We start from the raw sequence: 15,671 nt of genomic DNA, 5'->3' as shown, positions 1-15,671 counted from the left end.
TTCCTTTTCTAGAATGTTGTATAGTTGGAATCATACAATATATAGCCTTTTCAGACTGACTTCTTTCACTTAGAAATATGCATTTAGGTTTTCTCCATGGCTTCGAGTGCTAGGTAATTTCTTTCTTTTTTGCTGAATAAGGTCTGTGGTGTAGATGTACCACAAGTTACTCATCATTCACATATTGAGGGATATCTTGGTTGCTTCCAAGTTTTGGCAATTATTCATAAAGTGATATAAGCACTTGTGTGCAGGTTTTGGTGTGGACATACGTTTTCAACTTATTTGGGTAAATACCAAGGAGCACAGTTGCTGGACGATATGGCAAGAGTGTGCTCAGTTTTATAAGGAACTGCCAAACTGTCTTTCAAAGTGGTTGTACCATTTTGCATTCCCATGAGCGATGAGTGAGAGTTCCTGTTTTTCCGTATCCTTGTCAGAATTTGGTTTTGTCAGTGTTTTTGATTTTAGCCATTCTAGCGGATGTGTAATGGTATCTCATTGTTGCTTTAATTTGAATTTTCCTAATGGTATATGATGTTGGGCATCTTTTCACATGCTTATTTTTTATCCGAACATCTTCTTTTGTAAGATATGTGTTCAGATCTTTTGCCCACATTTTAATTGAATTGTTTTATTATTGTTGGGTTTTAAGAGTTCTTTGTACATTTTGGTTATCAATCTTTTACCCAGACATTTGTTTTGTAAATGTTTTCTACCAGTCTATATCTTGTGATTTCATTCTCTGAACCGGGTCTCTTGCAAGGCACAGGTTTTTAATTTAAATTAAATCCTAATTATCAATTATTTCTTTCATGGATTATGCCTTTGGTGCTGTGTTTAAAAATTCATCACCAAATCCAGGGTCATGTAGATTTTCTCCTATGCTACCTTCTAGGAGTTTTATAGTTTTGAATTTTACATATAGGTCTATGTTGTATTCCCAGTTAATTTTTGTGAGAGGTGTAAGGTCTGTGTCTAGATTCGTCTTTTTGCAGATGTCTAGATGTTCCAGCACCATTTGTTGAAAACACTATCTTTCCTCTATTGAATTGCCTTTGTTCCTTTTTCAACGATGAGTTGAATACATTTGTGTGGGTCTATTTCTGTTCCATTGACCCATCTGTCTCTTTTTTTGCCAAGACCACACTGTCTTGATTATTGTAGCTTTTTACTAAGCCTTGAAGTCGGCTAGTGTCAGGTCAAACCCCTGACATTGTTCTTCAATATTGTGTGGCTATTCTGGGTCTTTTGCAAACTCTTCAAATGAACTTTAGAATCAGTTTGCCAGCATGCTCAACATGGGACTTTAAATGAGATTGCATTGAATTTAAATATCAAGTTGGAAGAACTGACATCTTACTATCAAAACTTCCTATCCATGTACATGGAATAGTTCTACATTTATTTAGATTTTTTTATTTCCTTCATCAGAGATTTATATTTTTCCTCATATAGATCTTACACATATTTTGTTGGGTTTATACCTAAGTATTTCATTTTTTGGTGCAAATGGAAATGATATATGTTTTTATTTCAAATTTCATTTTTTTCATTGCTGGAATGTAAGGAAGCGATTTACTTTTGTCTATTAACCCTTTATCCTGCAGCTTGTTAAAATTGCTTATTAATTCCAAGAGGGCTTTGTTTTTGTCTTGGTTTATGGTTTATTCTTTGAGATTTCTATATAGATAACCTTGTCATCTGCAAACCAAGACTGTTTTTTCTTCCTTTCCAATCTGTGTACCTTTATTTGATTTTCTTATTATATTGCATTAGCTAGAACTCCTAGTACAATGTTGAGTAGGAGTAGTGAGAGCAGATAGCCTCACCTTATTCCTGATCTCAACAGAGAAACATCTAGTTTTTCACCATTAAGTAAGGTGTTAGCAGTAGGTTTTTTGTAGATGTCATTTATCAAGTTGAGGAAGTTCTGCTCTGATCCTAGTTTGTTAAGAGTTTTCATCATGAATGAGTGTTGAATTTTGTCAAATACTTTTTCTGTATCTATTTACATAATCATGTAATTTTTCTTCTTTAGCCTGTTGATATGATAGATTATATAGTATATAGATTATATTAATTTATTTTCAAATATTAAATCAGCCTTGACTGTGGTGTAAAATTTTTTATACATTGTTGGATTCAATTTGCTAATATTTTGTTGAGGATTTTTGCATCTATATTCATGAGGAATACTGGTCTATAGTTTACTTTCTTGCAGTGTCTTTGTCTGGTTTTGGTATTAGAGTAATGCTAGCCTCACAGAATGAGTTAGAAAGTATTCCTTTTGCTGCTATTTTCCATAAGAGATTGTAGAGAACTGGTGTAATCACGTCCTTAAATGTTTGGTGGAACTCATCAATGAAACCAACTGAGCATGATGCTGTCTGTTTTAGAAAGTCATTAATTATTGATACAATTTTTAAATAGATACAGCCTTACTGAGATCATCTATTTCTCTTCGTGTGAATTTTGGTAGATTGTATCTTTCAAAGAATCGGTCCATTTCATTCAGGTTTTTAAATTTGTGGGCAAAGAGTGCATATTTCTTTATGATCTTTTTAATGTCCATGGGATCAATAGTGATGGCTCCATTTTCTTTTCTGATATTAGTAATTTGGGTCTTCTCTCTTTATTCTTAGTTAACCTGTCTGGAGGTTTTGAAATTTATTGATCTGTTTGATGAAACAGCTTTTTTCTCTATTGATTTCCTGTTTTTAATTTCATTGATTTTCTGCTCTAATTCTTATTCTTTTCTTGTCTTCTGCTGTTTACTTTGCATTTAAATTGTTTCATTTTCTAGTTTCCTAAGGTAAAAGCTTAGATTATGGATTTTTCTTCTTTTCTAATGTATACATTCAATGCTGTAAATTTCCCTCTAAGCACTGTTCTCACTGCATCCCACAAATTTTAATGAATTGTGTTGTCATTTTCGTTGAGGGTGAAGTATTTTTAAATTTCTTTTCAGGCTTCTCTTTTGGCCTTTAGAAATGTGTTATTTGATCTCTAAAAGTTTTGGGGTTGGGGTTTTCCAGTTATCTTTTTGTTACCAATTTCTAGTTTAATTCCATTGTATTCTGACAGTGCACTTTGTGTAATGTCTATTGTTTTAAGTTTGTTGAGATATGTTTCATGGCCCAGAATGTAGTCTATGTGAGCTTGAGAGGAACATATATTCTGCTGTCGTTGGATGAAGTATGATATAGACATTAATCAGATCTTGTTGATCGATGGTACTTTTCAGTTCAACTACATCCTTACCTGACTTCCGACTGCTGGATCTGTCCGTTTCTGACAGGGGGTGTTGAAGTCTCCAACTGTTAAGACTGGGTTTATCTATTTCTCCTTGAAGTTCTATCATTTTTTGCCTCATGTATTTTGCTGCTCTGTTGTTAGAATCATACACATTAAGGATTGTTGTGTTTCCCTGAAGAAACATATCATTATCATTGTGTAATGCTGCTCTTTTATTATCATTATCATTATTTTGGTCCCCACTATATCCTCTGGTGACTTTTTTTTTTAAGTGTTAGTTTCAGTAAGGTGCACATAACATAGAATTTATCATCTTAACCGTTCTCAAGTGTATAGTTAAATGGCATTAAGTACATTCACATTGTTTTGCAACCATCACCACCAATCCACCTCCAAAACTCTTTACATCTCGCAAAACTGAAACCGCATCCACTAAACAGCCACCCCCATTCCCTCCGCCCCCCAGGCCCTGCAAACCACCATTCTGCATTCTGTCTCTACGACTTTGACTACCCTAGTTTCCTAATGTAAGTGGAATCATTTAGTATCTGTCTGTGACTGACATATTTCACTTAGCATAATGTCCTTGAAGTTCATCCACGTAGTAGCATGTGCCAGAATTTTCTTTCTTTTCACGGTTGACCGATATGAAGGGACTTGCTTCTGTCACTTTGCTATTTGTTTTTTTATGCCTTATAGCTGTTTTGTCCCCCATTTCATGCATTATCATCTTCTGTGTTTAGTTGATTTTTGTGTAGTGAAATGTTTGAATTCCTTTCTCATTTACTTTGTATATATTTGATATCTATTTTCTTTGTGGGTACCAGGATGATGACATTGAATATCATAAAGTTATACACTTAGAATATACATTTAGACAAGCTCAACCTAAATAACATACAAAAACTCTGATTCTTTACATCCATGACCCTACTCCTTTCAGTAGTTGTTGTCACAAAATTATATCTTTATACCTTGTATCTCCCAAACCATAAGCTAATCATTTTTGGAAATGCACTGGTCCCTTTAGTTATGTAGAAAAAATGTGGAGTTAAAAAAACAAAGTTGTCATAACATTAGCTTTTAGAGTAACAATTGCATTTTTTTAAAAAAAATATGTTAGTGTCTTAAATCGTGTTAGAAAAAAAAGCACAGTTACAAACCATTGTTATAATAGCAGGAGCTCTTGTAATTGCCCATGTATTTACCTTTAACAAGATCTTTATTTCTTTATATGCCTTTAAGTTACTGCCCAGTGTTCTTTCACTTCAACCTGCAGGATGACCTTCAGCATTTCTCGAATCGCAGGTCTAGTGGTAACGAGTGCCCTCAGGTTTTGTGTATCTGGGAATGTCTTAATTCCTCCCTCACTTTTGCAGGATATAGGATTCTTGATTGAGTTTATTTGTTCTTTTAGCACTTTGAATATATCAGCACACTACATTCTGACTTCCAGAATGTTTTATGAGAAATCTACTGATAATCTATTGGGCATCCCCTGTATGTGATGAGTTACTTCTCTCTTGATACTTTCAAGATCCTCTGGCTTTGGCTTTTGACAGTTTGGTTATGTGTCTCAGTGTGGAGCTCTTTGAGTTCATTCTACTTGGAGATTGTTGAGCATATACATTTCATCAGATTTGGGAGGTATTCAGCCCTTATTTCTTCATTCTCTTTGCTCCTTTCTCTCTCTCTTCTCCTTCTAAGACTCCCATGGTGTGTCAGTTGATCAGTTTGATGGTGTTCCACAAATCCCTTATGCTCTGTTCACTTTTCTGCAGTCTATTTCCTTTGTGTTCCTCAGACTCAATAATTTCCATTGTCCTATCTTCAAGTTGATTTATCCTCTGCCAGCTTAAATCTGCCTTGAGTCCCTGTAGGGAGTTTTTCATTTCAGTTATTGTACTTTTCAGCTCCAGAATTTCTGTTTTGTTTCTTTTAGAATTTCTATCCCTGTATTAATATTCTTTATCAATATTAATTATTAATATTCTTTATTAATATTTAATAATATTTGTATGAACGAAATATAATCTTCGTTTTGCTCATATGTTATTTTCTTAACTCTCTCCATGCTTTCCTTTAGTTCTTTGAGTATCTTTAAGACATTGTTTTAAAGTCTTTTCTAGCATATCTGTCATAGATCTTTCTCAGAGACAGTTTCTGTTGGTTTATTCCTTTCCTTTCAGTGGCCATACTTTCCCGTTTCTTTGCTATGATTTGTGATTTTTTGTAGAAAACAACGTTGAATCTAATAATATGATAATTCTGAAAAGAAGATTCTCCTCTTTCCCCAGGGTTTACTGTTTTCTATTTTTATTTTGATTGTTATAGACTGTCCCTATGCCGAGGATCAGACTTAGGTATAAACTTAAGGTCTTTTCAAGTCTTCTCTGAGCCTGTCTTTCCCTGGGTATGTACATTTATTTTCCGCTGTGTATGTTGTAGCTTTTGAATATCCAGTCCTTAATGTCTGTATCTCACAAAAGGAAAAAAGAAAAATGGAGGGTAGAGGGAAAGGGTGTTGGCCCTTTTAATCCCCTGGAAGTTATAGCTCATTAAATATGAAATGTCCAACTTCTAATCAAAAGTGTAGTTTACAATATCTCAAACAATAAGCAGTACAATTGCTCAAAGTGTGCACCCTAACTATCGACACAGTTTGCCATCTTAACAGTAGCTTGTTTATGCCAGCAGCAAAGAAGCCTGGAGAGTGAGTGGCGATGAAATCACAAAAGGCTTGTTAAGAATTGAATTTTTCCTTGCAAGAAGTGGTCCAAAGCCTGTAAGAAGTGGTAGTCAGTTGGTGCAAGGTCTGGTGAATACAGTGGATGACAAAGAGTTTCCAAGTCCAGCTGCTGTAGTTTGAGCAGCATTGTTTGTGCCACACGTGCGTGGTCGAGCGTTGTCTTGCAAGAGGATTGGCCTGTTTCTATGAACCAATCTCGCCCACTTAATCACAAGCATCCTCATAATTTCATCCAATTGGTTGCAGTAGACATCTGCTGTAATCCATTGACTGGGATTCATGAAGCTGTAGTGGATAACACCAGTGCTGGACCATCAGACACTGTTAGCTTTTTTTTGATGAATATTCGGTTGTGGACTTCATCTTGATCCAACCGTTGTGCCAAATGCTTGCAATTGTCAAAAATAATCCATTTTTCATCATATATAATAATACGGTGTAGAAATGCTTCGTCTTTATGTCATAAAGGCAAAGAAAGACAAGCTTCGAGATGATTTCTCTATTGATGATGGTTTAATTCATGTGGAACCCATCTATACAGCTTCATTTCGTTTCAAATGGTCCAATATTGTTGGAATAGTAACGTCAAACCTTGCTGCTAATTCACAAGTAAGTCGAGATGGATTCGCTTCCATTACAACTTTCGGCTCATTATTATCCAGCTTGGCTTCAGGTCATCCACATGGCTCATTGTCAAGATTAAATCACCAGAATGGAACTTCTCAAACCATTGACGTACTGTGCATTCATTAGCCACATCCTTCCCAAACACTGTTGGTATTTCAAACTGTGTGTGCTGCATTGGTTGCAAGACAGAACTCATAATCGAAAACAACAAAAATTTTTGACTTATCCCTGGTTTCACAAAAATTGCTCTAAAAAACAATTTGAAAGATAATCACAAGCCAAAACATGTGTTTGAAACACTGAGGATGTACCTTCACAATAAAAATAAAACCAGAAGTGTCAAAGTGAAATGTCAGAGATAGCAACTACCACACTTAGTAGTTAAGGAAATCGGACATTTCATACTTAATAATCTTAATCCTTCAGCTGGATGGGGAGGGGCCTGCTGCAATGCGCGGGGGCAACAACAATGACTCCCACCTCTCTGCACCTGGACTGGAAACAGCAACCAGCAGTCAGAGCACAGTTCCCCAGTGTTTTGAGGACAGGCGCCTTTTCCCTCACTTTGGCTCCTACAAACTCTGTGCAAGTTTCTTCAAGGACACACGCTCAGCTGCCTCAGGGGGATGGGTTGCTACTACTGTGCTCAGAGCTAACGTAGACTGAAATTAACCTCATTTTACCATCCAAACCTTAGCCTAGATGTTGCAAGCCTTCAATAGACTGCGGAGTTTCCAAATAATGACATCAGACAGCTTCTGCCAATGCAATTGCTGTCTAGGTAGAGAGACGCTCCTACCTCACCATCTTCCCTTGGTCCCCTGTCTGTAATCCTCCTCTTCATCCCTGACACTTTTCTTTGATAATTTCCTTGATCTACTTTGTCTAAAATTAATATAGTTATTCCTTCTTTATTTTGATTAATGTTAACATGGTATGTTGTTCTACATCCCTACACCTTTAATCTGTGTCTTGATATTTAAAGTGGGTTTCTTATATACAAAATATAGTTAGGTCTTTTTTTAATTCACTCTGACAGTCTCTGTGTTTTAATTAGTATATTTAGACCATTGACATTTAAAGTGATTATTGATATAGTTGAATAAATATCTATAATATTTATTATTACTTCCTATTTGCTCTCTTACTCTTTGTTTCTTTTTTGGCCTTCCATTATTCCTTGACTTCTCTTGCTTTAACTGAGTCTTTTATACGATTCCATTCTTTCCTCTCTCTTAGCATGTGAACATTTCTTCCTTTTTAGCTTTTTTAGTGGATGCCCTTGAGCTTGTGGGACACATTTACAACTCATTCATGTCCTCTTTCAGGTAATCCTGCGCCACTTCCTGGGTAGTACACGTACCTCGTAACAGTGTTCCTGTCCCCCTCCTGTCGTGATGTCATTAACGTTGCTGATATTCATTTGGCATTGCTGGTATAAGACTGCAGTTCACTTATCCATAAGCTGTGATCACTAAATGCACTCTTGCTCTTGTTTTGAACAAACTGTTACCTATTAGATCAATTAAGAATAAGAAAAATAAAATATTTTATCTTCATCGATTCCTCCTGTAATGTTCTTCCTTTACGTAGATCCAGGTTTCTGACCTATATCATCTTCCTTCCTTCTGAAGAATTTCTCTTAACATTTGTTGTAAGCCAGGTCACAAAATCCCTCAATTTTTGTCTGTCTGAAAAAGCCTTTATTTTTCCTTCACTTTTAAAGGATAATTTCATTGAATACAGAATTCTAGCTTGGTGGTTCTTTACTTTCAATGCTTTCAATATTTCACTCCACTCTTTTGCCTGCATAATTTTTAAAATGAAGCCTGATGCAATTCTTATCTTCGCTGCTCTGTAGATGAGGTGTTTCTTTCCTTCTGATTCTCAAAACCTGTGCTGGATTCCTGGCCTCTGCACGGGGCGCTGTGCCTCACATCGCAGCCTCTCTGTGCTCAGAAGCTTAGGAACCAGCAAGGCCTCAGGGGACAGCAGGGAGCAGAATGTTAGACTCACCTTCTCTCCTGGCCCTTGGTCAGCCCTTGGCTCCTCTGACGCTCTCAACGCCTTCACTCTGCTGTGGCTGGAATGTTTCAGATGCTTGTCCGGGACTGTCAGTTTGCTGCACACTGGTCCATCATAACCGGAAGCCAAACTGGAAACGCAAAATTACCACAACAGTGTGTCATTATGAAGAAAAATTTTCTTTTTTGGTTTTTATTATTGTACCAAATTTTTTTACTGATTACAAGTATTATCCACCTTATAAAACTGATAATTATAAGAGAGTATAAAAAGGCAAATAAAAGAGGAAAAGCATGTTTAACATTTTGGTTGATATTTTTTTAGCCCCTTTCTCTGCACATGTTGACATATATTTGTTTATATATTTGTTGCATACATTGAATTGTGATTTTCTTTCTTCACCTCAAATATTACAGGCATTTTTCCAGGTCATTACACATTATACAAAAGTGTTCTTCTGCTAAAAAGTTGCATAGAACTCCATTATATCTCTGTCTTACCCATCTGTCTCTGTCATATATACATACGTGCACACACATATATAACATAAATAAATATAAATTCCTTGGATAGGAATTCACATGTATATGTAAACTTAGCAATATCCTAATGTTAGACATTTGGGATATATATGTTACATACTTTCTTATAGTAATCGGAGCATTTAAACGGTTTTATTTACTTACTTATTTGCTTATTTTATTAATACAGCAAGTCCTCGGGAACAATTGCAGTACTGGAATTACTTGATCAAAGGGATAGTTTTTTCCAAGACTTTTGATACACCCTGTCATATTCCCCTCCAGAAAAGTTGTACCAATTTATACCAAAGTTTCTTTATGACAAAGTTGTTAAAAGTAAAGACAACAGGCAGTCAAGGAAGGATTTTTAAACCGGGGAGTGACACGCTCAGATTTATATTATGAAAAGCACCTCTGGCATCTGAGTGGCACATCGTGGCGCTGGGATATGCTGGTTCATCGAGCTTGGTGGTGAAATGCATCTCCAGACATCTGTCCATTATAACAAAGTACTAGAATCAGGGTGACGGTCTTCCATTCTCGTCAGTCCAAAGTGGCCCTATAAAAATAACGTCACGTGTTCTAGTGGCTTTACCTGGGAAGAGGGGAAGATGCTGGTAAGTGTGGTCTGTCACCCACATGACCCATCTTCTTTATCCTTCACCCCTTACAGAGTGGCCATTAACAATTAACAGCCAACACTTGTAGAGATTATGAATTATTGTAGAACATTGCTTATCTGAAAAATATTCACTGAGGCCTGTCCAAACCGGGTGTGCCGTGGGAGTGTGTGTGTGATGTAAAAGTTACCCATCGCATGTGTCAGGGCACACAGAAGTGAGTAGGGATGGCTGGTGGGGAGGAGGGACTCGCAGGAGGTGGGTGGATTAAGTACTCTGTGGCAAACTCGTTGATGATAGTGAGGACTTGGATGAAAATAACGACAATGGATACGAAAAGAAAGGAATGGACTTGAACGACCTTCAAGAAGGAAAGTCTTTAGGTCCTGGTGACTAAGGAATGTAGGAAGTGAGGGAGGAGATCAGAATGACGTCCACGCTTCTCCCCTGGGGCGTCCTGCTACTCCACCCCTGGAGATGGGGAGCCCGCGGGAGCCCAGGTTTGAGAGAGAAGGCGGTGAGTTCACTTTTGCACAGCTAACTCCGGACGTTGATGGGTCATCTGGGGGGGAGGGCCACCATGGCAGCTGGGTTCACATAGAGGAGAGGTCTGACCCGGAGACACAGACACAGACATGGGGTTCATCTGAGCCCGGGTGGACCCATGTCACTAGGAATGACCAAGTAGCCGTTGAGAGACAAGGGCCAGGAGAGCACACCCACATGTAAGGTGGGTCGGGAGAGACGAGCCCATGAGGGACGCTGAGAAAGACGCATGAGCAGGGTGGGGAGAAGCAACGGAGTAAACTGGAGCCGAGCCCCAGGAGAGGTGCTGAAGGGGGGAGGTGCCAGGCAACACAGGCACCGAGAGGCGCTCCTCGTTCACGCACTCGTTCATTTGCCAAGAGGAAGTAACTTGCGACTTCCTTCAAAGTAAGTTTGCTAGAATGTCTACGGGCTAAATTCCGATTCCACTGGGCTGACGAGAGAATGAAAATGTGGGAAGAGACTCCTCTATACGCAAGTTTACTGTGGAGGAAGGAGGAGCGAGCAGAGGTTGCTGGAGCGCGCGCCGGGACGGGGGTCTGTGCGCGCGTGCGGCGCCCGTGTGCGCGAGCCGGGCCGGCTGCGGGGCGTGAGCACTGAGAGGAGAGCACGCACTTCACTCAGAGAAACAAAACCAACCTTCATTTTCCTCGAGAAAAAGGACCAAATTTATATGCCAGTGCTGGAACTCTGCCCTAAAGACCAAAGTTCCGGCACGATGCTTGGGAGCCTCTGTGATACTTTGCCGACAGAAGCCACAGACGGGGCTTCCGTGTATGGGAGCAGAGGGAGGTTCCGCAGCTCTGCACTCCGGCACTGGTGCGCTCAGCACACGTTTAGTTCCTGTAGACTGCCCCCTACGCCGGCGCCGTGCAGCCCTGGAGATGTGTGGCAGGCCGTGGTCCCCTTCCTCGTGGCATGTTCTTGGTGTGGAAGACAGACGAGTCCTCAGTGTTTGCGCCGTTTGATGAATGCTACGTAGGTATTCGAGGGTAGAGGGGATCAGGGAGCTGTCGCTAAGAGGTGAGAGACGCTGTCAGAGGATGCGAGGCAGGTGCTCCTGGACACAGAGATGTGGAAGGACATGGGGTATCCCAGGACGTGCCACTGGTTTGTTCTCTTAAACCGGCAGCTGAGGGACTGTGGAGCTGGAGGGTGGGGCTGTGGCTGTGCACAGGCAGATTGACTGCCTGCATCCTCTGGGACACAGACACACGGACTTCATTATCTTCCCAAACGGGTTGCAGACCCCTCAAAATTCAACTCCCACTGCTGAGAGCAAGGGGCACGTTTGGCAGCATTTGACCCAGAAAAGCTGAATCACTGCCCTTCCATGTGCTAACTTGAGGCTTGTGATAAAGTTTCTCTTTCCTCCTTGTGGTGGTTTGCTTTCCTGATGAGCTCACTTGGTAAAAGTCAGGCCATAGACAGAGGGCAATGTCTGCAAGGCACAAACATGAGGAGAGCAGCTGGCCCAGGGCGCAAGCACGCGGGAGAGGAGGTCACACCGGGCTCTGCCACCGCAGGAAGCCTGTGGGCTCTGGGAGATGGAGGCCCTCACTGTCCCCTGCCCCGCCTCCCCCCTGCACAAATGTGATTATGTCTCTGCAGAGCAGCAGCAATCAGGTTAGCGTCACTGAGCACTGCTGAGCTGGGGTAATCAGAGCCCAGAGCAGAGCAGGTGCTGGCTTTAAAGTGGCTTCTGAGAATTAGGACAGGCTGACTCGTAGCTCAGTGCCACGTAGACAAGCCATTGAGAACACTGTCCATGCAGTGCCCCACGGCTTCATCAGCCGGGCACGTCCTCCTCGAGAGCCTGGATCTCTGCTGCCCACTCCCGGGCTACCTTCTTGAGCAGCAAAATGCTTGGGCTTGTTGGAAGGGCCTCTGGCATGGCCCAGGGCACTGGGTTCTTTAACTGGTGGGTTCAGGGGCTGGGGCCCCAGGGGTCCTGTCTGCCCAAGGTGTTGCAGGACAACAAGAGTTGACCAAACCTGGGGTCACCTTTGGTCTGCTTCTGCCTATCTATGTGTCCTTGGACAATTACCTACCTCTCGGAATCTCACCTAAGTCAACTGTGAAATAGGGATCATAAACATATCTATCCCAAAAGGTTGTTGTGATGATTAAATATAATATAGGAAAAGCTCTCAGCACCAGGCCTGCTATGGAGTGAGCTCTCAGAAAATGTCACCGATTCTTATTCTCACCAAAGGCCATTCCAGGACAAGGCAGGATTTTATTGTTTCTATTTAATACAAAAATGTTTCATGCTAAGAACAAAACATCAGTAATTACATACCAATCTAAGAATAAAAGTTTACGTTAACCAAAATCTAATCTACAGTATTAATATTTGGTGAACATCATTGTACATACTCTTCTACGTACACATTAATAGATAGAAAATAATTTTAACAAGGGGATATTTAGCACATAGGATTATAATAACAGAAGTTACTGCATTTAGTTCAATTAGCATTTAACTGAGAAAAATGAGATGAAATTGAAGGAATCGCTGAACTACAGATACGTCCTTTCTAAGAGACTCAAACTTGAGAAAATAAATTACAAGCAATATTGATGTTGCTGAGTCATTCTGCGGTTTTATTTTTAACTACAGAAATTTTTACTATTCTCTTGACGACACACACGAGACATTTTAAGAGTGTCATGCTCTACCCACTAAGCCAGCCGGATGCCTTAGACAGAGCATTTTAATGTTCAGTTATATATCAGGATGAAATTGCAAATGCCGGAGAAAAATAACAGGCTGACTTGAATTCCCACTAAATGACTCAGCTTGTCAGACCGAAGGAAGCGACTGTGGAGAATTCTTGACACTTGACTTGAGAAGGGGACTCACAGAGGACTAGAGAAAGGGGGCTGGAGGCACCAGGGAAGTGCTGAGGTGTAGAGCAGCTAGGCCCACCAGTGCCTTTCAGACTGCATTTTTGCTGTAAGTGAGAAAACAGGAACTCAGCAGGTGCCAGTGGGACACAGAGCTGGGCCTTAGTCCCGGTCCCAGGGCGTCCTGCCCCAAGTACATGGTTTATCTGCCTGTGGATTAATAATGCCTTTTTATTGCCTGCGTTTCTGATGCTTTGACATCCTGGGGCCTTGCTGACCCAGGCCGGACTACTCTCTCAGAAGTCAGCAGCTTCCTAGAGATGTTAAGGCATATGAAGGGACTGCAAGTGCGCTTTCGTATGCAAACCAAGCAGAGTCTACACCGCACCCCTCCTCTATGGGGCTCTCAACAGCTGGGCGCCATGGCCCCAGGGCCAGCTACAGACAACTAGAGGCAGCCCCTAACCCTGGAGCCCACTGGACTTACTCAAACGAGCCAATCTTAAGCCTGCACACCCTGCCTTGCCCCAATAACAGCCTCTGCCCCTGTTTTCCCTTTATCTCCTCTGCCTCCTGCGGGCCTGGTGCTTCTTCATGCGCCCCTCCCCCATGGCGTGCTGTGCCCCTCCTCTTGGGAACGGTGAGTAGCGCACTGTCTTCAGTGGCAGTCATCTCCCCATCTGCTGGGCTCCCCAGACCTGAGTAACAATAAAACTCACCTGTTTATGCTGCGCTTGAGAGTAGCCCTTGGGGGACTGACCCCCCTTGGGCACAGCACAGTGATACAGAGAGCCCCGCTGGCGTCCAGCCAGAGGGACCACATTCTATGACTGGGCACGGGAGGGCTCTCTGAGAAGCAGCGCGGAGTCCCTCTGCAGCCGGGCAGCTGAGAGCAGCAGGGCAGGCCAGTGTGATGAGGCTTTTCGGGGCAGACGCCATGCTACCTTGCCAAGAGCACCCTGACTTGGCTTCCAGGTAAAATGCAGGCAGTCTTAGGTGAAAGGGAACCAGAAAGGCCTCCAACTGGGGTTCTTACACATGAATTTCTGACCTCTCTGCCTTTATCCTCAGAAAAAATTTCATTACCCAGACAGTACATGACATCTGTAAATCAATTAGGCTCTTTGGGTTTGTAAACATAATGTGCATTTTGACTATTTGGAGAGTTTCAATTCGGCAAATGTGTTTCAGCATCTCAGTGTCCAGCAAAGTGCAAATTCCCAGCCACACAAATGACAGGAGCATCATGGGTCTAGAGGGGGAGACAGACGCACATGTAGGAATAACACGCGTTGGGCTGTGCAAGTGTTAGCCCGGCACCACCAGGTACGCAGAGGACATGAGCTGGCACGGTGACCTCTGGTCCACACTTTCCAGTGGTGGGACAAACAGCACTCACCGCTTTTGCAGAACATTGCTTTTGGAATTATAGTCAATGTCAGTACTGTTTTCTCCTGAACGTTTTAAGGATTGAAGTTCACCTTTGGGAGCAGGATCATTCAGAAAGAGAAAAGCAGTAGATTAAAGCGAGCAATGATACTCTTGCTCAAAACCCTGGTGTAGCTCTTCACTGATGCCAAAGCCTGTTCTAAAGAAGCATTCCAAGAGTGCCTTACGCAACCCCAGCCCGCTGGAGTATCGTTTCTGCTGTCCCGCTCCGTGCTCCGGACACGTGTGCATGCATGCACACCGCACACTCCCCAGACTAGGAAAAAACACGCAGGCTTCCGATTTCTACCAGAACACAGTTAGTTACTACTAGTTAGTAGTAACTATGTTCTTATATTCAATATATATATTTATCTTCATAAAGCAGAATGTAGCAATAGCTGTCCAGATAGCCCAGTGCTTCATTTCGCCCCCAAGACACCAACCACGGCAAATTCCGTTTCTGACCTCACAGCTTTGTTTTCTTTCTGCAAATGATTTTCTCTTAATCTGTTAGGATGCTTTCACCCAAAGATTAAACGTGCATCTATGGGTTCACGTCTACATTTAGCACACGTTCATAGAGCACCCCATTCAGTGCCCTGGGCAGAGCCAGGGCAGCAGCTGTGTGTGTGGAGGCTGCAGCGATGACCTGACCTTGGGGCTAAGAGGCTGTCCGCTTTTTACTCTCCAGGTGGTTGCTACGCTGGGGACCACATCCTGCTGCTCCTTTGACAACCTCTTAGAAGTAGGCCCTCTCTGTAAGTATCTGATTCAGTTTGCTTTGTGGAAAAACGTTCTCAGTGTGTGGGAAATCTAGCAGACCCTGCTCTTGGGCTCTCCTTGTCATTACGTTCATGTTATGATGATTTGTCAAACTCTTCTTGTACTTGCAATAACACAAACCTCAGCAGTTCGAGCTCCACACACTCAGAATTTGGGCTAATTGGACAAGAGCTGAGCGCTATTTGTAAGAAAAATATTCCAAGCAATGTAACAATGACATAAAATTGCAGGCTCTGTTGGACCTGTTAAGGAGAATAAACT

The 15,671-nt window shown here is 41.5% G+C and overlaps 1 protein-coding gene across 3 annotated transcripts in view; it reads left to right on the top strand.

The window, feature by feature from the left end:
* Positions 1-15,671, top strand: part of DDC (dopa decarboxylase (aromatic L-amino acid decarboxylase)) — a 75,872-nt gene that overhangs the window by 30,361 nt on the left and 29,840 nt on the right. For all 3 annotated transcript variants that reach the window (XM_012650638.1, XM_012650637.1, XM_012650639.1), the window contains exon 7: positions 15,319-15,385. In XM_012650638.1, the coding sequence (XP_012506092.1) occupies positions 15,319-15,385 (67 nt within the window). The remainder of the gene's footprint in view (positions 1-15,318; positions 15,386-15,671) is intronic.

This window comes from Propithecus coquereli, unplaced genomic scaffold, assembly GCF_000956105.1.
Source record: "Propithecus coquereli isolate 6110/MARCELLA unplaced genomic scaffold, Pcoq_1.0 Scaffold336, whole genome shotgun sequence".
NCBI classification, from domain to species: Eukaryota; Metazoa; Chordata; class Mammalia; order Primates; family Indriidae; genus Propithecus; species Propithecus coquereli.
The sequence above is the reverse complement of the archived record's forward strand: the minus strand, read 5'-3'. Positions and strand labels throughout refer to the sequence as shown.